At 43.5% G+C, this 26,280-nt stretch overlaps 1 protein-coding gene across 1 annotated transcript; it reads right to left on the reverse strand.

The window, feature by feature from the left end:
• Nucleotides 1–363: 363 nt before the first annotated feature.
• On the reverse strand, nucleotides 364–26,237 carry LOC133130546 (mucin-17-like). The gene is made up of 52 exons (XM_061245200.1): nucleotides 26,226–26,237; nucleotides 25,913–26,154; nucleotides 25,301–25,456; nucleotides 24,878–25,033; nucleotides 24,419–24,610; nucleotides 24,179–24,328; nucleotides 23,772–24,043; nucleotides 18,514–23,719; nucleotides 18,258–18,412; nucleotides 17,798–17,919; nucleotides 17,167–17,228; nucleotides 16,896–16,996; nucleotides 16,477–16,543; nucleotides 16,206–16,360; nucleotides 15,746–15,867; nucleotides 15,115–15,176; nucleotides 14,844–14,944; nucleotides 14,425–14,491; nucleotides 14,154–14,308; nucleotides 13,693–13,814; nucleotides 13,062–13,123; nucleotides 12,791–12,891; nucleotides 12,372–12,438; nucleotides 12,101–12,255; nucleotides 11,641–11,762; nucleotides 11,010–11,071; nucleotides 10,739–10,839; nucleotides 10,320–10,386; nucleotides 10,049–10,203; nucleotides 9,589–9,710; nucleotides 8,958–9,019; nucleotides 8,687–8,787; nucleotides 8,268–8,334; nucleotides 7,997–8,151; nucleotides 7,537–7,658; nucleotides 6,906–6,967; nucleotides 6,635–6,735; nucleotides 6,216–6,282; nucleotides 5,945–6,099; nucleotides 5,485–5,606; nucleotides 4,854–4,915; nucleotides 4,583–4,683; nucleotides 4,159–4,225; nucleotides 3,888–4,042; nucleotides 3,428–3,549; nucleotides 2,797–2,858; nucleotides 2,526–2,626; nucleotides 2,107–2,173; nucleotides 1,836–1,990; nucleotides 1,376–1,497; nucleotides 745–806; nucleotides 364–574 (listed from the first exon to the last, which is right to left on the reverse strand). Exons 1-52 carry the CDS (start codon nucleotides 26,235–26,237, stop codon nucleotides 379–381), a joined length of 10,977 nt encoding a protein of 3,658 aa, XP_061101184.1. The 3' UTR covers nucleotides 364–378.
• Between the last annotated feature and the right edge of the window lie 43 nt (nucleotides 26,238–26,280).

A 26,280-nucleotide genomic window follows, 5' to 3' on the forward strand; every position in this document is an offset into this window, starting at 1 on the left:
ACTGGCAGGATGACGGCTCTAAAATCTTAAGATGAATACAGGAACATACGTTGTAATTGGGACTGTTGTGACAGGGGGGACGATTACGACTGGGGGAGCTGTCGTGGTGGTCGGACCTGAAAGTACAGAAGCAAAATAATTAATAGAAATGAATCAAGCACGGATTTCATCAAGCCAAAAGACTGATTTTCAATTATGTTTTAGCTCTAGCAGGTGAATTTCTAGTAAACACGAAGCTGTGCTTTCAACCTTAACCTGAGCTACAGACAATTGACAAGCCTTCTAACAACATACAATCTGATCAGGAAGTAAATTGCCATATGGGCAGCTGTATATCTGTGTGCGGTCAGTGGTGATACAATGACAAGGTCATGGTATTCATTTGTTAAAATACAGGTAATCATGTTTTAATGATGTGAGAATAGAATAGCTTGTTTTTTCACATGAATTGATGGGAGGCATGAGAAACTTACCATTAATTCCCAGGATCGCAGACAGAAAGTCGCTTGGCTTGCTGATGTCAGCTTCCTGATAGACGTACTCCACACTGGCCTCAATTTCATTGGGCTGATGGCTGCAGAAAGATGTGTAAAGGAAGAAGTAAAGAAAAGTTTGCCGCGTGCTTATCAAATGCAGGTTTTGTAGATGCTACCACATGGATACATTTGCAAATCATCTCCATGAAGATATGTCAAATTCATATTTTTACAAAGTAATTTCCAAAATGTCAGGATTGTGACTTACGTATAGTTTGCTTGCGGGAAGGTGAAAGGAGATTCATTAGGTTGGTTCAGCAATCCGTTCATCTGGAGGTAGAAGCAGAAATAAACAAGTGAACAAAGATTATCAAGAAATGAAACGATCATCCTCACTGCTTTATGAGGTTTGACGTACTGGTAAACTGACCAGTAACAGTGAAATTAATTGCACTGTTTTTTCTGCATGATGCAGAAATCTGGCATGTAAAGCTAAAGATAATATTGTGCTAAACAGGTGTCTACAGCATACATGGTATGTGCAGTTTAACCCTTAAGCTACAGAATCTAACATCATTTTTACAGTAACTTATACACATAATGTACAGGATGTGACGAGGACTCCTCTAAGCCAAATCATATCCGATAACCATAAAAGAGAAAAGTTAAAAATGATAGCAGAGACTTCAGCCCACACATGCTGGGAGTTACCCATCCATCTACAGGAAGATACCAACTGATATACTTCAAGTAGGAAGGCTGGAAGAAGTATTCTGATACTGTTACGGCCAGACACTAGTTTCAGTACTGTCAGGGTTTCTATAAGGAATGACCTGGTCTACAATTATAGACTTTTTGTTACTATTTTATTGCGCTACATGCTGACGGGGAAGGCTCACCAGAGTGTTGACTGAGCCCTGAATTCGCTGTTGCGTCTCACTCCTGAGGGAAACATTCTGTGGAAAGCTCACGTCGTTCATCTTATAGGCCAGTTGCAAAGCAAATGAATTATCGCTTAATCCTGAAAAATAAATGGTAGCAGGGAGATTAGAAAAACAAAAAAATGTGTTTTGTTCTTTTTTGTAACTGCTCAGATCACTTATGTTTGTGTCACTGATGTGCATATTTTACATTCATGCACCATAGAATGGAATGCTGCTTCTGAATGCACCATTCTCAAAGTCTTTAGAGACTTTTTTAACTGAGTTACATTTTATACAATGACAAAACGTCAGGGTTACTGGATAGTATTATTTTTACACATAATGGAAAAAGGTCCTATGAAAGTAGGGAAATCAAAATGGCTGAAAGATGACAGGGGACATTGTCAGAGATCCGGCGTGTAGACGTGTGACGTACGCTCATATGTGAGATTCTGCACCCGCACGGTATTATTCAGCCGGATTTCATCTCCATTCAAGAAGGGATTGCCCCGAGAGAGAACCTCACTCTCAGTGGGGACAGTGTTGGTGGTGTGGAACACGAGTCGGGGAAAGATAAAAACAGGACCCACTCTGCAGAAACACATGGGGATAGCAGTAGGATTAGTAGTCCGTTAAACAACCGGTTGGACATTATTTCACTGGCAGGATGACGGCTCTAAAATCTTAAGATGAATACAGGAACATACGTTGTAATTGGGACTGTTGTGACAGGGGGGACGATTGTGACAGGGGGAGCTGTCGTGGTGGTCGGACCTGAAAGTACAGAAGCAAAATAATTAATATAAATGAATCAAGCACAGATTTCATCAAGCCAAAAGACTGATTTTCAATTATGTTTCAGCTCCAGCAGGTGAATTTCGAGGAAACACAAAGCTGTCCTTTCAACCTTAACATGAGCTACAGACAATTGACAAGCCTTCTAACAACATACAATCTGAACAGGAAGTAAATAGCCATATGGGCAGCTGTATATCTGTGTGCGGTCAGTGGTGATACAATGACAAGGTCAGGGTGTTCATTTGTTAAAATACAGGTAATCATGTTTTAATGATGTGAGAATAGCTTGTTTTTTCACATGAATTGATGGGAGGCATGAGAAACTTACCATTAATTCCCAGTATCGCAGACAGAAAGTCGCTTGGCTTGCTGATGTCAGCTTCCTGATAGACGTACTCCACACTGGCCTCAATTTCATTGGGCTGATGGCTGCAGAAAGATGTGTAAAGGAAGAAGTAAAGAAAAGTTTGCCGCGTGCTTATCAAATGCAGGTTTTGTAGATGCTACCACATGGATACATTTGCAAATCATCTCCATGAAGATATGTCAAATTCATATTTTTACAAAGTAATTTCCAAAATGTCAGGATTGTGACTTACGTATAGTTTGCTTGCGGGAAGGTGAAAGGAGATTCATTAGGTTGGTTCAGCAATCCATTCATCTGGAGGTAGAAGCAGAAATAAACAAGTGAACAAAGATTATCAAGAAATGAAACGATCATCCTCACTGCTTTATGAGGTTTGACGTACTGGTAAACTGACCAGTAACAGTGAAATTAATTGCACTGTTTTTTCTGCATGATGCAGAAACCTGGCATGTAAAGCTAAAGATAATATTGTGCTAAACAGGTGTCTACAGCATACATGGTATGTGCAGTTTAACCCTTAAGCTACAGAATCTAACATCATTTTTACAGTAACTTATACACATAATTTACAGGATGTGACGAGGACTCCTCTAAGCCAAATCATATCCGATAACCATAAAAGAGCAAAGTAAAAAATGATAGCAGAGACTTCAGCCCACAGATGCTGGGAGTTACCTATCCATCTACAGGAAGATACCAACTGATATCCTTCAAGTAGGAAGGCTGCAAGAAGTATTCTGATACTGTTACCGCCAGACACTAGTTTCGGTACTGACAGGGTTTCTATAAGGAATGACCTGGTCTACAATTAAATACTTTTTGTTACTACTTTACTGCGCTACATGCTGACGGGGAAGGCTCACCAGAGTGTTGACTGAGCCCTGAATTCGCTGTTGCGTCTCACTCCTCAGGGAAACATTCTGTGGAAAGCTCACGTCGTTCATCTTATAGGCCAGTTGCAAAGCAAATGAATTATCGCTTAATCCTGAAAAATAAATGGTAGCAGGGAGATTAGAATAACAAAAAAATGTGTTTTGTTCTTTTTTGTAACTGCTCAGATCACTTATGTTTGTGTCACTGATGTGCATATTTTACATTCATGCACCATAGAATGGAATGCTGCTTCTGAATGCACCATTCTCAAAGTCTTTAGAGACTTTTTTAACTGAGTTACATTTTATACAATGACAAAACGTCAGGGTTACTGGATAGTATTATTTTTACACATAATGGAAAAAGGTCCTATGAAAGTAGGGAAATCAAAATGGCTGAAAGATGACAGGGGACATTGTCAGAGATCCGGCGTGTAGACGTGTGACGTACGCTCATATGTGAGATTCTGCACCCGCACGGTATTATTCAGCCGGATTTCATCTCCATTCAAGAAGGGATTGCCCCGAGAGAGAACCTCACTCTCAGTGGGGACAGTGTTGGTGGTGTGGAACACGAGTCGAGGAAAGATAAAAACAGGACCCACTCTGCAGAAACACATGGGGATAGCAGTAGGATTAGTAGTCCGTTAAACAACCGGTTGGACATTATTTCACTGGCAGGATGACGGCTCTAAAATCTTAAGATGAATACAGGAACATACGTTGTAATTGGGACTGTTGTGACAGGGGGGACGATTGTGACAGGGGGAGCTGTCGTGGTGGTCGGACCTGAAAGTACAGAAGCAAAATAATTAATAGAAATGAATCAAGCACGGATTTCATCAAGCAAAAAGACTGATTTTCAATTATGTTTTAGCTCCAGCAGGTGAATTTCGAGGAAACACAAAGCTGTCAATTCAACCATAACATGAGCTACAGACAATTGACAAGCCTTCTAACATCATACAATCTGAACAGGAAGTAAATAGCCATATGGGCAGCTGTATATCTGTGTGCGGTCAGTGGTGATACAATGACATGGTCATGGTATTCATTTGTTAAAATACAGGTAATCATGTTTTAATGATGTGAGAATAGAATAGCTTGTTTTTTCACATGAATTGATGGGAGGCATGAGAAACTTACCATTAATTCCCAGTATCGCAGACAGAAAGTCGCTTGGCTTGCTGATGTCAGCTTGCTGATAGACGTACTCCACACTGGCCTCAATTTCATTGGGCTGATGGCTGCAGAAAGATGTGTAAAGGAAGAAGTAAAGAAAAGTTTGCCGCGTGCTTATCAAATGCAGGTTTTGTAGATGCTACCACATGGATACATTTGCAAATCATCTCCATGAAGATATGTCAAATTCATATTTTTACAAAGTAATTTCCAAAATGTCAGGATTGTGACTTACGTATAGTTTGCTTGCGGGAAGGTGAAAGGAGATTCATTAGGTTGGTTCAGCAATCCGTTCATCTGGAGGTAGAAGCAGAAATAAACAAGTGAACAAAGATTATCAAGAAATGAAACGATCATCCTCACTGCTTTATGAGGTTTGACGTATTGGTAAACTGACCAGTAACAGTGAAATTAATTGCACTGTTTTTTCTGCATGATGCAGAAACCTGGCATGTAAAGCTAAAGATAATATTGTGCTAAACAGGTGTCTACAGCATACATGGTATGTGCAGTTTAACCCTTAAGCTACAGAATCTAACATCATTTTTACAGTAACTTATACACATAATGTACAGGATGTGACGAGGACTCCTCTAAGCCAAATCATATCCGATAACCATGAAAGAGCAAAGTTAAAAATGATAGCAGAGACTTCAGCCCACACATGCTGGGAGTTACCCATCCATCTACAGGAAGATACCAACTGATATCCTTCAAGTAGGAAGGCTGCAAGAAGTATTCTGATACTGTTACGGCCAGACACTAGTTTCAGTACTGTCAGGGTTTCTATAAGGAATGACCTGGTCTACAATTAAAGACTTTTTGTTACTATTTTATTGCGCTACATGCTGACGGGGAAGGCTCACCAGAGTGTTGACTGAGCCCTGAATTCGCTGTTGCGTCTCACTCCTGAGGGAAACATTCTGTGGAAAGCTCACGTCGTTCATCTTATAGGCCAGTTGCAAAGCAAATGAATTATCGCTTAATCCTGAAAAATAAATGGTAGCAGGGAGATTAGAAAAACAAAAAAATGTGTTTTGTTCTTTTTTGTAACTGCTCAGATCACTTATGTTTGTGTCACTGATGTGCATATTTTACATTCATGCACCATAGAATGGAATGCTGCTTCTGAATGCACCATTCTCAAAGTCTTTAGAGACTTTTTTAACTGAGTTACATTTTATACAATGACAAAACGTCAGGGTTACTGGATAGTATTATTTTTACACATAATGGAAAAAGGTCCTATGAAAGTAGGGAAATCAAAATGGCTGAAAGATGACAGGGGACATTGTCAGAGATCCGGCGTGTAGACGTGTGACGTACGCTCATATGTGAGACTCTGCACCCGCACGGTATTATTCAGCCGGATTTCATCTCCATTCAAGAAGGGATTGCCCCGAGAGAGAACCTCACTCTCAGTGGGGACAGTGTTGTTGGTGTGGAACACGAGTCGGGGAAAGATAAAAACAGGACCCACTCTGCAGAAACACATGGGGATAGCAGTAGGATTAGTAGTCCGTTAAACAACCGGTTGGACATTATTTCACTGGCAGGATGACGGCTCTAAAATCTTAAGATGAATAGAGGAACATACGTTGTAATTGGGACTGTTGTGACAGGGGGGACGATTGTGACAGGGGGAGCTGTCGTGGTGGTCGGACCTGAAAGTACAGAAGCAAAATAATTAATAGAAATGAATCAAGCACGGATTTCATCAAGCAAAAAGACTGATTTTCAATTATGTTTTAGCTCCAGCAGGTGAATTTCTAGTAAACACAAAGCTGTCCTTTCAACCATAACATGAGCTACAGACAATTGACAAGCCTTCTAACAACATACAATCTGAACAGGAAGTAAATAGCCATATGGGCAGCTGTATATCTGTGTGCGGTCAGTGGTGATACAATGACATGGTCATGGTGTTCATTTGTTAAAATACAGGTAATCATGTTTTAATGATGTGAGAATAGCTTGTTTTTTCACATGAATTGATGGGAGGCATGAGAAACTTACCATTAATTCCCAGTATCGCAGACAGAAAGTCGCTTGGCTTGCTGATGTCAGCTTCCTGATAGACGTACTCCACACTGGCCTCAATTTCATTGGGCTGATGGCTGCAGAAAGATGTGTAAAGGAAGAAGTAAAGAAAAGTTTGCCGCGTGCTTATCAAATGCAGGTTTTGTAGATGCTACCACATGGATACATTTTCAAATCATCTCCATGAAGATATGTCAAATTCATATTTTTACAAAGTAATTTCCAAAATGTCAGGATTGTGACTTACGTATAGTTTGCTTGCGGGAAGGTGAAAGGAGATTCATTAGGTTGGTTCAGCAATCCGTTCAGCTGGAGGTAGAAGCAGAAATAAACAAGTGAACAAAGATTATCAAGAAATGAAACGATCATCCTCACTGCTTTATGAGGTTTGACGTATTGGTAAACTGACCAGTAACAGTGAAATTAATTGCACTGTTTTTTCTGCATGATGCAGAAACCTGGCATGTAAAGCTAAAGATAATATTGTGCTAAACAGGTGTCTACAGCATACATGGTATGTGCAGTTTAACCCTTAAGCTACAGAATCTAACATCATTTTTACAGTAACTTATACACATAATGTACAGGATGTGACGAGGACTCCTCTAAGCCAAATCATATCCGATAACCATAAAAGAGCAAAGTTAAAAATGATAGCAGAGACTTCAGCCCACACATGCTGGGAGTTACCCATCCATCTACAGGAAGATACCAACTAATATACTTCAAGTAGGAAGGCTGCAAGAAGTATTCTGATACTGTTACCGCCAGACACTAGTTTCGGTACTGTCAGGGTATCTATAAGGAATGACCTGGTCTACAATTAAATACTTTTTGCTACAACTTTACTGCGCTACATGCTCACGGGGAAGGCTCACCAGAGTGTTGACTGAGCCCTGAATTCGCTGTTGCGTCTCACTCCTCAGGGAAACATTCTGTGGAAAGCTCACGTCGTTCATCTTATAGGCCAGTTGCAAAGCAAATGAATTATCGCTTAATCCTGAAAAATAAATGGTAGCAGGGAGATTAGAAAAACAAAAAAATGTGTTTTGTTCTTTTTTGTAACTGCTCAGATCACTTATAATTGTGTCACTGATGTGCATATTTTACATTCATGCACCATAGAATGGAATGCTGCTTCTGAATGCACCATTCTCAAAGTCATTAGAGACTTTTTTAACTGAGTTACATTTTATACAATGACAAAACATCAGGGTTACTGGATAGTATTATTTTTACACATAATGGAAAAAGGTCCTATGAAAGTAGGGAAATCAAAATGGCTGAAAGATGACAGGGGACATTGTCAGAGATCCGGCGTGTAGACGTGTGACGTACGCTCATATGTGAGATTCTGCACCCGCACGGTATTATTCAGCCGGATTTCATCTCCATTCAAGAAGGGATTGCCCCGAGAGAGAACCTCACTCTCAGTGGGGACAGTGTTGGTGGTGTGGAACACGAGTCGGGGAAAGATAAAAACAGGACCCACTCTGCAGAAACACATGGGGATAGCAGTAGGATTAGTAGTCCGTTAAACAACCGGTTGGACATTATTTCACTGGCAGGATGACGGCTCTAAAATCTTAAGATGAATACAGGAACATACGTTGTAATTGGGACTGTTGTGACAGGGGGGACGATTGTGACAGGGGGAGCTGTCGTGGTGGTCGGACCTGAAAGTACAGAAGCAAAATAATTAATAGAAATGAATCAAGCACGGATTTCATAAAGCAAAAAGACTGATTTTCAATTATGTTTTAGCTCCAGCAGGTGAATTTCTAGTAAACACAAAGCTGTCCTTTCAACCATAACATGAGCTACAGACAATTGACAAGCCTTCTAACAACATACAATCTGAACAGGAAGTAAATAGCCATATGGGCAGCTGTACATCTGTGTGCGGTCAGTGGTGATACAATGACAAGGTCATGGTGTTCATTTGTTAAAATACAGGTAATCATGTTTCAATGATGTGAGAATAGCTTGTTTTTTCACATGAATTGATGGGAGGCATGAGAAACTTACCATTAATTCCCAGTATCGCAGACAGAAAGTCGCTTGGCTTGCTGATGTCAGCTTCCTGATAGACGTACTCCACACTGGCCTCAATTTCATTGGGCTGATGGCTGCAGAAAGATGTGTAAAGGAAGAAGTAAAGAAAAGTTTGCCGCGTGCTTATCAAATGCAGGTTTTGTAGATGCTACCACATGGATACATTTTCAAATCATCTCCATGAAGATATGTCAAATTCATATTTTTACAAAGTAATTTCCAAAATGTCAGGATTGTGACTTACGTATAGTTTGCTTGCGGGAAGGTGAAAGGAGATTCATTAGGTTGGTTCAGCAATCCGTTCAGCTGGAGGTAGAAGCAGAAATAAACAAGTGAACAAAGATTATCAAGAAATGAAACGATCATCCTCACTGCTTTATGAGGTTTGACGTATTGGTAAACTGACCAGTAACAGTGAAATTAATTGCACTGTTTTTTCTGCATGATGCAGAAACCTGGCATGTAAAGCTAAAGATAATATTGTGCTAAACAGGTGTCTACAGCATACATGGTATGTGCAGTTTAACCCTTAAGCTACAGAATCTAACATCATTTTTACAGTAACTTATACACATAATGTACAGGATGTGACGAGGACTCCTCTAAGCCAAATCATATCCGATAACCATAAAAGAGCAAAGTTAAAAATGATAGCAGAGACTTCAGCCCACACATGCTGGGAGTTACCCATCCATCTACAGGAAGATACCAACTGATATACTTCAAGTAGGAAGGCTGCAAGAAGTATTCTGATACTGTTACCGCCAGACACTAGTTTCGGTACTGTCAGGGTATCTATAAGGAATGACCTGGTCTACAATTAAATACTTTTTGCTACAACTTTACTGCGCTACATGCTCACGGGGAAGGCTCACCAGAGTGTTGACTGAGCCCTGAATTCGCTGTTGCGTCTCACTCCTCAGGGAAACATTCTGTGGAAAGCTCACGTCGTTCATCTTATAGGCCAGTTGCAAAGCAAATGAATTATCGCTTAATCCTGAAAAATAAATGGTAGCAGGGAGATTAGAAAAACAAAAAAATGTGTTTTGTTCTTTTTTGTAACTGCTCAGATCACTTATAATTGTGTCACTGATGTGCATATTTTACATTCATGCACCATAGAATGGAATGCTGCTTCTGAATGCACCATTCTCAAAGTCATTAGAGACTTTTTTAACTGAGTTACATTTTATACAATGACAAAACATCAGGGTTACTGGATAGTATTATTTTTACACATAATGGAAAAAGGTCCTATGAAAGTAGGGAAATCAAAATGGCTGAAAGATGACAGGGGACATTGTCAGAGATCCGGCGTGTAGACGTGTGACGTACGCTCATATGTGAGATTCTGCACCCGCACGGTATTATTCAGCTGGATTTCATCTCCATTCAAGAAGGGATTGCCCCGAGAGAGAACCTCACTCTCAGTGGGGACAGTGTTGGTGGTGTGGAACACGAGTCGGGGAAAGATAAAAACAGGACCCACTCTGGAGAAACACATGGGGATAGCAGTAGGATTAGTAGTCCGTTAAACAACCGGTTGGACATTATTTCACTGGCAGGATGACGGCTCTAAAATCTTAAGATGAATACAGGAACATACGTTGTAATTGGGACTGTTGTGACAGGGGGGACGATTGTGACAGGGGGAGCTGTCGTGGTGGTCGGACCTGAAAGTACAGAAGCAAAATAATTAATAGAAATGAATCAAGCACGGATTTCATAAAGCAAAAAGACTGATTTTCAATTATGTTTTAGCTCCAGCAGGTGAATTTCTAGTAAACACAAAGCTGTCCTTTCAACCATAACATGAGCTACAGACAATTGACAAGCCTTCTAACAACATACAATCTGAACAGGAAGTAAATAGCCATATGGGCAGCTGTACATCTGTGTGCGGTCAGTGGTGATACAATGACAAGGTCATGGTGTTCATTTGTTAAAATACAGGTAATCATGTTTCAATGATGTGAGAATAGCTTGTTTTTTCACATGAATTGATGGGAGGCATGAGAAACTTACCATTAATTCCCAGTATCGCAGACAGAAAGTCGCTTGGCTTGCTGATGTCAGCTTCCTGATAGACGTACTCCACACTGGCCTCAATTTCATTGGGCTGATGGCTGCAGAAAGATGTGTAAAGGAAGAAGTAAAGAAAAGTTTGCCGCGTGCTTATCAAATGCAGGTTTTGTAGATGCTACCACATGGATACATTTTCAAATCATCTCCATGAAGATATGTCAAATTCATATTTTTACAAAGTAATTTCCAAAATGTCAGGATTGTGACTTACGTATAGTTTGCTTGCGGGAAGGTGAAAGGAGATTCATTAGGTTGGTTCAGCAATCCGTTCAGCTGGAGGTAGAAGCAGAAATAAACAAGTGAACAAAGATTATCAAGAAATGAAACGATCATCCTCACTGCTTTATGAGGTTTGACGTATTGGTAAACTGACCAGTAACAGTGAAATTAATTGCACTGTTTTTTCTGCATGATGCAGAAACCTGGCATGTAAAGCTAAAGATAATATTGTGCTAAACAGGTGTCTACAGCATACATGGTATGTGCAGTTTAACCCTTAAGCTACAGAATCTAACATCATTTTTACAGTAACTTATACACATAATGTACAGGATGTGACGAGGACTCCTCTAAGCCAAATCATATCCGATAACCATAAAAGAGCAAAGTTAAAAATGATAGCAGAGACTTCAGCCCACACATGCTGGGAGTTACCCATCCATCTACAGGAAGATACCAACTGATATACTTCAAGTAGGAAGGCTGCAAGAAGTATTCTGATACTGTTACGGCCAGACACTAGTTTCGGTACTGTCAGGGTTTCTATAAGGAATGACCTGGTCTACAATTAAATACTTTTTGCTACAACTTTACTGCGCTACATGCTCACGGGGAAGGCTCACCAGAGTGTTGACTGAGCCCTGAATTCGCTGTTGCGTCTCACTCCTCAGGGAAACATTCTGTGGAAAGCTCACGTCGTTCATCTTATAGGCTAGTTGCAAAGCAAATGAATTATCGCTTAATCCTGAAAAATAAATGGTAGCAGGGAGATTAGAAAAACAAAAAAATGTGTTTTGTTCTTTTTTGTAACTGCTCAGATCACTTATAATTGTGTCACTGATGTGCATATTTTACATTCATGCACCATAGAATGGAATGCTGCTTCTGAATGCACCATTCTCAAAGTCATTAGAGACTTTTTTAACTGAGTTACATTTTATACAATGACAAAACATCAGGGTTACTGGATAGTATTATTTTTACACAGAATGGAAAAAGGTCCTATGAAAGTAGGGAAATCAAAATGGCTGAAAGATGACAGGGGACATTGTCAGAGATCCGGCGTGTAGACGTGTGACGTACGCTCATATGTGAGATTCTGCACCCGCACGGTATTATTCAGCCGGATTTCATCTCCATTCAAGAAGGGATTGCCCCGAGAGAGAACCTCACTCTCAGTGGGGACAGTGTTGGTGGTGTGGAACACGAGTCGGGGAAAGATAAAAACAGGACCCACTCTGCAGAAACACATGGGGATAGCAGTAGGATTAGTAGTCCGTTAAACAAACGGTTGGACATTATTTCACTGGCAGGATGACGGCTCTAAAATCTTAAGATGAATACAGGAACATACGTTGTAATTGGGACTGTTGTGACAGGGGGGACGATTGTGACAGGGGGAGCTGTCGTGGTGGTCGGACCTGAAAGTACAGAAGCAAAATAATTAATAGAAATGAATCAAGCACGGATTTCATCAAGCAAAAAGACTGATTTTCAATTATGTTTTAGCTCCAGCAGGTGAATTTCTAGTAAACACAAAGCTGTCCTTTCAACCATAACATGAGCTACAGACAATTGACAAGCCTTCTAACAACATACAATCTGAACAGGAAGTAAATAGCCATATGGGCAGCTGTATATCTGTGTGCGGTCAGTGGTGATACAATGACAAGGTCATGGTGTTCATTTGTTAAAATACAGGTAATCATGTTTTAATGATGTGAGAATAGCTTGTTTTTTCACATGAATTGATGGGAGGCATGAGAAACTTACCATTAATTCCCAGAATCGCAGACAGAAAGTCGCTTGGCTTGCTGATGTCAGCTTCCTGATAGACGTACTCCACACTGGCCTCAATTTCATTGGGCTGATGGCTGCAGAAAGATGTGTAAAGGAAGAAGTAAAGAAAAGTTTGCCGCGTGCTTATCAAATGCAGGTTTTGTAGATGCTACCACATGGATACATTTTCAAATCATCTCCATGAAGATATGTCAAATTCATATTTTTACAAAGTAATTTCCAAAATGTCAGGATTGTGACTTACGTATAGTTTGCTTGCGGGAAGGTGAAAGGAGATTCATTAGGTTGGTTCAGCAATCCGTTCAGCTGGAGGTAGAAGCAGAAATAAACAAGTGAACAAAGATTATCAAGAAATGAAACGATCATCCTCACTGCTTTATGAGGTTTGACGTATTGGTAAACTGACCAGTAACAGTGAAATTAATTGCACTGTTTTTTCTGCATGATGCAGAAACCTGGCATGTAAAGCTAAAGATAATATTGTGCTAAACAGGTGTCTACAGCATACATGGTATGTGCAGTTTAACCCTTAAGCTACAGAATCTAACATCATTTTTACAGTAATTTATACACATAATGTACAGGATGTGACGAGGACTCCTCTAAGCCAAATCATATCCGATAACCATAAAAGAGCAAAGTTAAAAATGATAGCAGAGACTTCAGCCCACACATGCTAGGAGTTACCCATCCATCTACAGGAAGATACCAACTGATATACTTCAAGTAGGAACGCTGCAAGAAGTATTCTGATACTGTTACGGCCAGACACTAGTTTCAGTACTGTCAGGGTTTCTATAAGGAATGACCTGGTCTACAATTAAAGACTTTTTGTTACTATTTTATTGCGCTACATGCTGACGGGGAAGGCTCACCAGAGTGTTGACTGAGCCCTGAATTCGCTGTTGCGTCTCACTCCTGAGGGAAACATTCTGTGGAAAGCTCACGTCGTTCATCTTATAGGCCAGTTGCAAAGCAAATGAATTATCGCTTAATCCTGAAAAATAAATGGTAGCAGGGAGATTAGAAAAACAAAAAAAATGTGTTTTGTTCTTTTTTGTAACTGCTCAGATCACTTATGTTTGTGTCACTGATGTGCATATTTTACATTCATGCACCATAGAATGGAATGCTGCTTCTGAATGCACCATTCTCAAAGTCTTTAGAGACTTTTTTAACTGAGTTACATTTTATACAATGACAAAACGTCAGGGTTACTGGATAGTATTATTTTTACACAGAATGGAAAAAGGTCCTATGAAAGTAGGGAAATCAAAATGGCTGAAAGATGACAGGGGACATTGTCAGAGATCCGGCGTGTAGACGTGTGACGTACGCTCATATGTGAGATTCTGCACCCGCACGGTATTATTCAGCCGGATTTCATCTCCATTCAAGAAGGGATTGCCCCGAGAGAGAACCTCACTCTCAGTGGGGACAGTGTTGGTGGTGTGGAACACGAGTCGGGGAAAGATAAAAACAGGACCCACTCTGCAGAAACACATGGGGATAGCAGTAGGATTAGTAGTCCGTTAAACAAACGGTTGGACATTATTTCACTGGCAGGATGACGGCTCTAAAATCTTAAGATGAATACAGGAACATACGTTGTAATTGGGACTGTTGTAACAGGGGGGACGATTGTGACAGGGGGAGCTGTCGTGGTGGTCGGACCTGAAAGTACAGAAGCAAAATAATTAATAGAAATGAATCAAGCACGGATTTCATCAAGCAAAAAGACTGATTTTCAATTATGTTTTAGCTCCAGCAGGTGAATTTCTAGTAAAGACAAAGCTGTCCTTTCAACCATAACATGAGCTACAGACAATTGACAAGCCTTCTAACAACATACAATCTGAACAGGAAGTAAATAGCCATATGGGCAGCTGTAGATCTGTGTGCGGTCAGTGGTGATACAATGACAAGGTCATGGTGTTCATTTGTTAAAATACAGGTAATCATGTTTTAATGATGTGAGAATAGCTTGTTTTTTCACATGAATTGATGGGAGGCATGAGAAACTTACCATTAATTCCCAGTATCGCAGACAGAAAGTCGCTTGGCTTGCTGATGTCAGCTTCCTGATAGACGTACTCCACACTGGCCTCAATTTCATTGGGCTGATGGCTGCAGAAAGATGTGTAAAGGAAGAAGTAAAGAAAAGTTTGCCGCGTGCTTATCAAATGCAGGTTTTGTAGATGCTACCACATGGATACATTTTCAAATCATCTCCATGAAGATATGTCACATTCATATTTTTACAAAGTAATTTCCAAAATGTCAGGATTGTGACTTACGTATAGTTTGCTTGCGGGAAGGTGAAAGGAGATTCATTAGGTTGGTTCAGCAATCCGTTCAGCTGGAGGTAGAAGCAGAAATAAACAAGTGAACAAAGATTATCAAGAAATGAAACGATCATCCTCACTGCTTTATGAGGTTTGACGTATTGGTAAACTGACCAGTAACAGTGAAATTAATTGCACTGTTTTTTCTGCATGATGCAGAAACCTGGCATGTACAGCTAAAGATAATATTGTGCTAAACAGGTGTCTACAGCATACATGGTATGTGCAGTTTAACCCTTAAGCTACAGAATCTAACATCATTTTTACAGTAACTTATACACATAATGTACAGGATGTGACGAGGACTCCTCTAAGCCAAATCATATCCGATAACCATAAAAGAGCAAAGTTAAAAATGATAGCAGAGACTTCAGCCCACACATGCTGGGAGTTACCCATCCATCTACAGGAAGATACCAACTGATATACTTCAAGTAGGAAGGCTGCAAGAAGTATTCTGATACTGTTACGGCCAGACACTAGTTTCGGTACTGTCAGGGTTTCTATAAGGAATGACCTGGTCTACAATTAAATACTTTTTGCTACAACTTTACTGCGCTACATGCTGACGGGGAAGGCTCACCAGAGTGTTGACTGAGCCCTGAATTCGCTGTTGCGTCTCACTCCTGAGGGAAACATTCTGTGGAAAGCTCACGTCGTTCATCTTATAGGCCAGTTGCAAAGCAAATGAATTATCGCTTAATCCTGAAAAATAAATGGTAGCAGGGAGATTAGAAAAACAAAAAAATGTGTTTTGTTCTTTTTTGTAACTGCTCAGATCACTTATGTTTGTGTCACTGATGTGCATATTTTACATCCATGCACCATAGAATGGAATGCTGCTTCTGAATGCACCATTCTCAAAGTCTTTAGAGACTTTTTTAACTGAGTTACATTTTATACAATGACAAAACATCAGGGTTACTGGATAGTATTATTTTTACACATAATGGAAAAAGGTCCTATGAAAGTAGGGAAATCAAAATGGCTGAAAGATGACAGGGGACATTGTCAGAGATCCGGCGTGTAGACATGTGACGTACGCTCATATGTGAGATTCTGCACCCGCACGGTATTATTCAGCCGGATTTCATCTCCATTCAAGAAGGGATTGCCCCGAGAGAGAACCTCACTCTCAGTGGGGACAGTGTTGGTGGTGTGGAACACGAGTCGGGGAAAGATAAAAACAGGTCCCACTCTGCAGAAACACATGGGGATAGCAGTAGGATTAGTAGTCCGTTAAACAACCGGTTGGACATTATTTCACTGGCAGGATGACGGCTCTAAAATCTTAAGATGAATACAGGAACATACGTTGTACTTGGGACTGTTGTGACAGGGAGGGCCATTGCGACAGGGGGAGCTGTCGTGGTGGTCGGACCTGAAAGTACAGAAGCAAAATAATTAATAGAAATGAATCAAGCACGGATTTCGTCAAGCAAAAAGACTGATTTTCAATTATGTTTTAGCTCCAGCAGGTGAATTTCTAGTAAACACAAAGCTGTCCTTTCAACCATAACATGAGCTACAGACAATTGACAAGCCTTCTAACAACATACAATCTGAACAGGAAGTAAATAGCCATATGGGCAGCTGTATATCTGTGTGCGGTCAGTGGTGATACAATGACATGGTCATGGTGTTCATTTGTTAAAATACAGGTAATCATGTTTTAATGATGTGAGAATAGCTTGTTTTTTCACATGAATTGATGGGAGGCATGAGAAACTTACCATTAATTCCCAGTATCGCAGACAGAAAGTCGCTTGGCTTGCTGATGTCAGCTTCCTGATAGACGTACTCCACACTGGCCTCAATTTCATTGGGCTGATGGCTGCAGAAAGATGTGTAAAGGAAGAAGTAAAGAAAAGTTTGCCGCGTGCTTATCAAATGCAGGTTTTGTAGATGCTACCACATGGATACATTTGCAAATCATCTCCATGAAGATATGTCAAATTCATATTTTTACAAAGTAATTTCCAAAATGTCAGGATTGTGACTTACGTATAGTTTGCTTGCGGGAAGGTGAAAGGAGATTCATTAGGTTGGTTCAGCAATCCGTTCAGCTGGAGGTAGAAGCAGAAATAAACAAGTGAACAAAGATTATCAAGAAATGAAACGATCATCCTCACTGCTTTATGAGGTTTGACGTATTGGTAAACTGACCAGTAACAGTGAAATTAATTGCACTGTTTTTTCTGCATGATGCAGAAACCTGGCATGTAAAGCTAAAGATAATATTGTGCTAAACAGGTGTCTACAGCATACATGGTATGTGCAGTTTAACCTTTAAGCTACAGAATCTAACATCATTTTTACAGTAATTTATACACATAATGTACAGGATGTGACGAGGACTCCTCTAAGCCAAATCATATCCGATAACCATAAAAGAGCAAAGTTAAAAATGATAGCAGAGACTTCAGCCCACACATTCTGGGAGTTACCCATCCATCTACAGGAAGATACCAACTGATATACTTCAAGTAGGAAGGCTGCAAGAAGTATTCTGATACTGTTACGGCCAGACACTAGTTTCAGTACTGTCAGGGTTTCTATAAGGAATGACCTGGTCTACAATTATAGACTTTTTGTTACTATTTTATTGCGCTACATGCTGACGGGGAAGGCTCACCAGAGTGTTGACTGAGCCCTGAATTCGCTGTTGCGTCTCACTCCTGAGGGAAACATTCTGTGGAAAGCTCACGTCGTTCATCTTATAGGCCAGTTGCAAAGCAAATGAATTATCGCTTAATCCTGAAAAATAAATGGTAGCAGGGAGATTAGAAAAACAAAAAAATGTGTTTTTTTCTTTTTTGTAACTGCTCAGATCACTTATGTTTGTGTCACTGATGTGCATATTTTACATTCATGCACCATAGAATGGAATGCTGCTTCTGAATGCACCATTCTCAAAATCTTTAGAGACTTTTTTAACTGAGTTACATTTTATACAATGACAAAACATCAGGGTTACTGGATAGTATTATTTTTACACATAATGGAAAAAGGTCCTATGAAAGTAGGGAAATCAAAATGGCTGAAAGATGACAGGGGACATTGTCAGAGATCCGGCGTGTAGACGTGTGACGTACGCTCATATGTGAGATTCTGCACCCGCACGGTATTATTCAGCCGGATTTCATCTCCATTCAAGAAGGGATTGCCCCGAGAGAGAACCTCACTCTCAGTGGGGGCAGTGTTGTTGGTGTGGAACACAAGTCGGGGAAAGATAAAAACAGGACCCACTCTGCAGAAACACATGGGGACAGCAGTAGGATTAGTAGTCCGTTAAACAACCGGCTGGACATTATTTCACCGGGAGGATGACAACTCAAAGATGAAACATACCTTGTTTGAGCACTTGTGATAGTAGGGACTGCAGTTGATGCCAGACCACTTATGGTAACAGGAGGTACAACTATTGGAAGAGGGCTTGTGGTAGTTGCAGCTGCAGTAGTTGTTGTTACAACACTTGTGATAGTAGGGGCTAAAGTTGTTGTTGGAGCATTTGTGGTAGTAGGGGCTATGGTTGATGCCAGAGCATTTGTGGGACTAGGGACTACAATCGTTGTTGTAACACTTGTGGGAGCAGGGGCTGTGGTTGTTGTCGGAGCAGTTGTGATAGTCGAGGCTGCAGGTGTTGGAGCACTTGCGGTAGTCGAGGCTGCAGGTGTTGATGAAACACCAGTGGTCGTCGGGGCTCCTGTTGTTGTTTGTGCGCCTGTGGTAATAGGGGCTGCCGTTGATGCCAGAGCACTTGTGGTAGTAGGAGCTGTAGCTGATGCTATAGGGCTTATGGTAGTCACAGCTGCAATTATTGGGGCACCTGTGACAGTAGGGACTGCAGTTATTGGAACACTTGTGGCAGTAGGGGCTGAAGATGTTGATACACGGGTGGTCGGAGAGCCTGCAGTTGTTGTCGGAGCACTTGAGGTTGTAGAGGCTGTGGTTGTTGTTTGAGCCCTTGTGGTAGTAGGGGCTACAGTTGATGCCAGAGCACTTGTGGTCGTTGGGGCTGCAGTTCCTGTTGGAGCACTTGTGATAGTAGGGACTGCAGTTGATGCAGGGCCACTTATGGTAACAGGAGGTACAACTATTGGAAGAGGGCTTGTGGTAGTTGTTGTTGTTAGAACACTTGTGGCAGTAGGGGCTGAAGATGTTGATACACGGGTGGTCGGAGAGCCTGCAGTTGTTGTCGGAGCACTTGAGGTTGTAGAGGCTGTGGTTGTTGTTTGAGCCCTTGTGGTAGTAGGGGCTACAGTTGATGCCAGAGCACTTGTGGTCGTTGGGGCTGCAGTTCCTGTTGGAGCACTTGTGATAGTAGGGACTGCAGTTGATGCAGGGCCACTTATGGTAACAGGAGGTACAACTATTGGAAGAGGGCTTGTGGTAGTTGTTGTTGTTAGAACACTTGTGATAGTCGGGGCTAAAGTTGTTGTTGGGGAATTTGTGATAGTAGGGGATACAGTTGATGCCAGAGCACTTGTGGTAGTAAGGGCTGCAGTTGTTGTTGGAGCAGTTGTGGTAGTTGGGGTTGCGGTTGTTATTGGAGCACTTGTGGTGGTAGAGGCTGCAGGTGTTGCAGCACTTGTGGTAGAAGGGGCTACAGTCGTTGCTGGCACACTTGTGGTAGTAGTGGCTGCAGATATTGTTGGAGAACTTGTGGTAGTAGGGGTTGTGGTTGTTATTGGAGAACTTATGGTCGCAGGGGCTGTGGTTGTTGTTGGGGCACTTGTTGTAGTAGGGGCTACAGTTGATGCCAGAGCACTTGTGGAACTTGGGACTACAGTTATTGTTGAACCAATTGTGGGAGCAAGGGCTGTGGTTGTTGTTGGAGCACTTGCAGTTGTAGAGTCTGCAGGTGTTTCAGCACTTGTGGTAGGAGGGGCTACAGTCGTTGTTGGCACACTTGTGGTAGTAGGGGCTATAGTTGATGCCAGAGCACTTGTAGTAATATGGGCTGTAGCAGTTGGTAGAGGGCTTGTGGTAGTTGCAGCTGCAGTTGTTGGAGCACTTATGATAGTAGGGACTGCAGTTGTTGTTGGAACACTTGTGGCAGTAGGGGCTATAGATGTTGATACACGGATGGTAGGAGAGGCTGCAGTTGTTGTCGGAGCAGTTGTGATAGTAGAGGCTGCAGGTGTTGATGAAACACTAGTGGTTGTCGGGGCTCCTGTTGTTGTTGGAGCACTTGTGCTGGTAGAGGCTGTAGTTGTTGCTGGAGCACTTGTGCTGGTAGAGGCTGTAGTTGTTGCTGGAGCACTTGTGCTGATAGAGGCTGTAGTTGTTGTTGGAGCACTTGTGGTAGTGGGGGCTGCGGTTGTTGTTGGAGCACTTGTAGTCGTTGGGGCTGCAGTTGTTGTTGGAGCACTTGTGGTACTAGGGGGTGCGGATGTTGTTGGAACACTTGTGGTTGTAAGGGCTGAAGTTGTTGGACCACTTGTAGTCATAGGGGCTGAAGTTGTTGGAGCACTTGTCGTACTAGGGGGTGTGGATGTTGTTGGAACAGTTATGCTAGTGGGAGCTGAGGTTGTTGTTGGACCACCTGGTGTCATAGAGGCTGCGGTTGTTGCTGGAGCACTTGTGCTGGTAGAGGCTGTGGTTGTTGTTTGAGCCCTTGTGGTAGTAGGGGCTACAGTTGATGCCAGAACACTTGTGGTCGTTGGGGCTGCAGTTCCTGTTGGAGCACTTGTGATAGTAGGGACTGCAGTTGATGCAGGACCACTTATGGTAACAGGAGGTACAACTATTGGAAGAGGGCTTGTGGTAGTTGCAGCTGCAGTTGTTGTTGTTAGAACACTTGTGATAGTAGGGGCTGCTGTTGTTGTTGGAGCACTTGTGGTACTAGGGGGTGCAGATGTTGTTGGAGCACTTGTGATAGTAGCAGCTGTCGGTGTTGTTGGAGCATTTGTGCTGGTAGAGGCTGTAGTTGTTGCTGGAGCACTTGTGCTGGTAGAGGCTGTAGTTGTTGCTGGAGCACTTGTGCTGATAGAGGCTGTAGTTGTTGTTGGAGCACTTGTGGTAGTGGGGGCTGCGGTTGTTGTTGGAGCACTTGTAGTCGTTGGGGCTGCAGTTGTTGTTGGAGCACTTGTGGTACTAGGGGGTGCGGATGTTGTTGGAACACTTGTGGTTGTAAGGGCTGAAGTTGTTGGACCACTTGTAGTCATAGGGGCTGAAGTTGTTGGAGCACTTGTCGTACTAGGGGGTGTGGATGTTGTTGGAACAGTTATGCTAGTGGGAGCTGCGGTTGTTGTTGGACCACCTGGTGTCATAGAGGCTGCGGTTGTTGCTGGAGCACTTGTGCTGGTAGAGGCTGTGGTTGTTGTTTGAGCCCTTGTGGTAGTAGGGGCTACAGTTGATGCCAGAACACTTGTGGTCGTTGGGGCTGCAGTTCCTGTTGGAGCACTTGTGATAGTAGGGACTGCAGTTGATGCAGGACCACTTATGGTAACAGGAGGTACAACTATTGGAAGAGGGCTTGTGGTAGTTGCAGCTGCAGTTGTTGTTGTTAGAACACTTGTGATAGTAGGGGCTGCTGTTGTTGTTGGAGCACTTGTGGTACTAGGGGGTGCAGATGTTGTTGGAGCACTTGTGATAGTAGCAGCTGTCGGTGTTGTTGGAGCATTTGTGCTGGTAGAGGCTGTAGTTGTTGCTGGAGCACTTGTGCTGGTAGAGGCTGTAGTTGTTGCTGGAGCACTTGTGCTGATAGAGGCTGTAGTTGTTGTTGGAGCACTTGTGGTAGTGGGGGCTGCGGTTGTTGTTGGAGCACTTGTAGTCGTTGGGGCTGCAGTTGTTGTTGGAGCACTTGTGGTACTAGGGGGTGCGGATGTTGTTGGAACACTTGTGGTTGTAAGGGCTGAAGTTGTTGGACCACTTGTAGTCATAGGGGCTGAAGTTGTTGGAGCACTTGTAGTACTAGGGGGTGTGGATGTTGTTGGAACAGTTATGCTAGTGGGAGCTGCGGTTGTTGTTGGACCACTTGTGGTCATAGAGGCTGCGGTTCCTGTTGGAGCACTTGTGATAGTAGGGACTGCAGTTGATGCAGGACCACTTATGGTAACAGGAGGTACAACTATTGGAAGAGGGCTTGTGGTAGTTGCAGCTGCAGTTGTTGTTGTTAGAACACTTGTGATAGTAGGGGCTGCTGTTGTTGTTGGAGCACTTGTGGTACTAGGGGGTGCAGATGTTGTTGGAGCACTTGTGATAGTAGCAGCTGTCGGTGTTGTTGGAGCACTTGTGCTGGTAGAGGCTGTAGTTGTTGCTGGAGCACTTGTGCTGGTAGAGGCTGTAGTTGTTGCTGGAGCACTTGTGCTGATAGAGGCTGTAGTTGTTGTTGGAGCACTTGTGGTAGTGGGGGCTGCGGTTGTTGTTGGAGCACTTGTAGTCGTTGGGGCTGCAGTTGTTGTTGTAGCACTTGTGGTACTAGGGGGTGCGGATGTTGTTGGAACACTTGTGGTTGTAAGGGCTGAAGTTGTTGGACCACTTGTAGTCATAGGGGCTGAAGTTGTTGGAGCACTTGTAGTACTAGGGGGTGTGGATGTTGTTGGAACAGTTATGCTAGTGGGAGCTGCGGTTGTTGTTGGACCACTTGTGGTCATAGAGGCTGCGGTTGTTGCTGGAGCACTTGTGCTGGTAGAGGCTGTAGTTGTTGCTGGAGCACTTGTGCTGATAGAGGCTGTAGTTGTTGTTGGAGCACTTGTGGTAGTGGGGGCTGCGGTTGTTGTTGGAGCACTTGTAGTCGTTGGGGCTGCAGTTGTTGTTGGAGCACTTGTAGTACTAGGGGGTGTGGATGTTGTTGGAACAGTTATGCTAGTGGGAGCTGCGGTTGTTGTTGGACCACTTGTGGTCATAGAGGCTGCGGTTGTTGCTGGAGCACTTGTGGTGGTAGAGGCTGTAGTTGTTGGAGCACTTGTAGGGGGTGTGGATGTTGTTGGAGCACTTGTGGTACTAGGGGTTGTGGTTGTTGTTGGAGCACTTGTGCTGATAGAGGCTGTAGTTGTTGTTGGAGGACTTGTGGTCATAGGGGCTGCAGTTGTTGTTGGAGCACTTGTCATAGTAGCGGCTGTCGGTGTTGTTGGAGCACTTGTGGTAGTGGGGGCTGCGGTTGTTGTTGGAGCACTTGTGGTCGTAGGGGCTGATGTTGTTGGAGCACTTGTGGTCATAGAGGCTGAAGTTGTTGGAGCACTTGTAGTAGTAGGGGTTGCGGTTGTTGTTGGAGCACTTGTGCTGGTAGAGGCTGTAGTTGTTACTGGAGCACTTGTGGTAGTGGGGGCTGCGGTTGTTGTTGGAGCACTTGTAGTCGTTGGGGCTGCAGTGGTTGTTGGAAGACTTGTGGTACTAGGGGGTGCGGATGTTGTTGGAACACTTGTGGTAGTGGGGGCTGCGGTTGTTGTTGGAGCACTTGTGCTGGTAGAGGCTGTAGTTGCTGCTGGAGCACTTGTGCTGGTAGAGGCTGTAGTTGTTGGAGCACTTGTGGTAGTGGGGGCTGTGGTTGTTGTTGGAGCATTTGTAGTAGTTGGGGCTGCAGTTGTTGTTGGAGCACTTGTGGTAGTGGGGGCTGCGGTTGTTGTTGGAGCACTTGTGCTGGTAGAGGCTGTAGTTGTTACTGGAGCACTTGTGGTAGTGGGGGCTGCGGTTGTTGTTGGAGCACTTGTAGTCGTTGGGGCTGCAGTGGTTGTTGGAGCACTTGTCATAGTAGCGGCTGTCGGTGTTGTTGGACCACTTGTGGTCGTAGAGGCTGTGGTTGTTGCTGGAGCACTTGTGCTGGTAGAGGCTGTAGTTGCTGCTGGAGCACTTGTGCTGGTAGAGGCTGTAGTTGTTGGAGCACTTGTGGTAGTGGGGGCTGTGGTTGTTGTTGGAGCATTTGTAGTAGTTGGGGCTGCAGTTGTTGTTGGAGCACTTGTGGTAGTGGGGGCTGCGGTTGTTGTTGGAGCACTTGTGGTCATAGGGGCTGAGGTTGTTGGAGCACTTGTAGTACTAGGGGGTGTGGATGTTGTTGGAGCACTTGTGGTACTAGGGGTTGCGGTTGTTGGTGGAGCACTTGTGCTGATAGTGGCTGTAGTTGTTGTTGGAGGACTTGTGGTCATAGGGGCTGCAGTTGTTGTTGGAGCACTTGTGGTCGTAGGGGCTGAAGTTGTTGTTGGAGCACTTGTGGTCATAGGGGCTGAGGTTGTTGGAGCACTTGTAGTACTAGGGGGTGTGGATGTTGTTGGAGCACTTGTGGTCATAGGGGCTGCAGTTGTTGTTGGAGCACTTGTCATAGTAGCGGCTGTCGGTGTTGTTGGACCACTTGTGGTCGTAGAGGCTGTGGTTGTTGCTGGAGCACTTGTGCTGGTAGAGACTGTAGTTGCTGCTGGAGCACTTGTGCTGGTAGAGGCTGTAGTTGTTGGAGCACTTGTGGTAGTGGGGGCTGTGGTTGTTGTTGGAGCATTTGTAGTAGTTGGGGCTGCAGTTGTTGTTGGAGCACTTGTGGTAGTGGGGGCTGTAGTTGTTGTTGGAGCACTTGTAGTTGTAGGGGCTGTAGTTGTTGTTGGAGCACTTGTGGTACTATGGGCTGAGGTTGTTGGAGCACTTGTAGTACTAGGGGGTGTGGATGTTGTTGGAGCACTTGTGGTTGTGGGGGCTGCGGTTGTTGTTGGAGCACTAGTGGTCGTAGGGGCTGAAGTTGTTGGAGCACTTGTGGTAGTGGGGGCTGCGGTTGTTGTTGGAGCACTTGTGGTCATAGGGGCTGAAGTTGTTGGAGCACTTGTAGTAGTAGGGGTTGCGGTTGTTGTTGGAGCACTTGTGGTAGTGGGGGCTGTGGTTGTTGTTGGAGCATTTGTGGTCGTAGAGGCTGTAGTTGTTGCTGGAGCACTTGTGCTGGTAGAGGCTATAGTTGTTGTTGGAGCACTTGTGGTAGTGGGGGCTGTAGTTGTTGTTGGAGCACTTGTAGTTGTAGGGGCTGTAGTTGTTGTTGGAGCACTTGTGGTACTAGGGGCTGAGGTTGTTGGAGCACTTGTAGTACTAGGGGGTGTGGATGTTGTTGGAGCACTTGTGGTAGTGGGGGCTGCGGTTGTTGTTGGAGCACTTGTGGTCGTAGGGGCTGAAGTTGTTGGAGCACTTGTGGTAGTGGGGGCTGCGGTTGTTGTTGGAGCACTTGTGGTCATAGGGGCTGAAGTTGTTGGAGCACTTGTAGTAGTAGGGGTTGCGGTTGTTGTTGGAGCACTTGTGGTAGTGGGGGCTGTGGTTGTTGTTGGAGCATTTGTGGTCGTAGAGGCTGTAGTTGTTGCTGGAGCACTTGTGCTGGTAGAGGCTATAGTTGTTGTTGGAGCACTTGTGGTAGTGGGGGCTGTAGTTGTTGTTGGAGCACTTGTGCTGGTAGAGGCTGTAGTTGTTGTTGGAGCACTTGTGGTAGTAGCGACTGCAGTTGTTGTTGGAGCACTTGTGGTGGTAGAGGCTGTAGTTGTTGTTGGAGCACTTGTAGTTGTAGGGGCTGTAGTTGTTGTTGGAGCACTTGTGGTAGTGGGGGCTGTAGTTGTTGTTGGAGCACTTGTGCTGGTAGAGGCTGTAGTTGTTGTTGGAGCACTTGTGGTAGTAGTGACTGCAGTTGTTGTTGGAGCACTTGTGGTGGTAGAGGCTGTAGTTGTTGTTGGAGCACTTGTAGTTGTAGGGGCTGCAGTTGTTGTTGGAGCCTTTGTTGTTGTAGGGGCTGTGGTTGTTGGCGCATTTGTGGTAGTAGGGGCTGCGGTTGTTGGAACACTTGTGGTACTAGGGGCTGCAGTTGTTGTTGGAGCATTTGTTGTTGTAGGGGCTGTGGTTGTTGTTGGTGCACTTGTGGTCATAGAGGCTGCGGTTGTTGTCACACAATTTGTGGTAGTAAGGGCTGAGGTTGTTGTTGGTGCACTTGTGGTCGAAGGGGCTGTAGTTGTTGTTGGAGCACTTGTGGTCATAGAGGCTACGGTTGTTGTCACACAATTTGTTGTTGTAGGGGCTGTGGTTGTTGTTGGTGCACTTGTGGTCATAGAGGCTGCGGTTGTTGTCACACAATTTGTGGTAGTAAGGGCTGAGGTTGTTGTTGGTGCACTTGTGGTCATAGGGGCTGTAGTTGTTGTTGGAGCACTTGTGGTCATAGAGGCT

This window comes from Conger conger, chromosome 6, assembly GCF_963514075.1.
Source record: "Conger conger chromosome 6, fConCon1.1, whole genome shotgun sequence".
NCBI classification, from domain to species: Eukaryota; Metazoa; Chordata; class Actinopteri; order Anguilliformes; family Congridae; genus Conger; species Conger conger.

Bases quoted from the DNA above. Each gene is read 5' to 3' on its own strand.
- LOC133130546 (XM_061245200.1), bottom strand. The intron at 13,815-14,153 runs GTACGTCACACG...TTTATTTTTCAG, and splicing joins GCAGAATCTCACATATGAGC to GATTAAGCGATAATTCATTT. The intron at 12,439-12,790 runs GTAAGTTTCTCA...CTGTACTTTCAG, and splicing joins TGCGATTCTGGGAATTAATG to GTCCGACCACCACGACAGCT.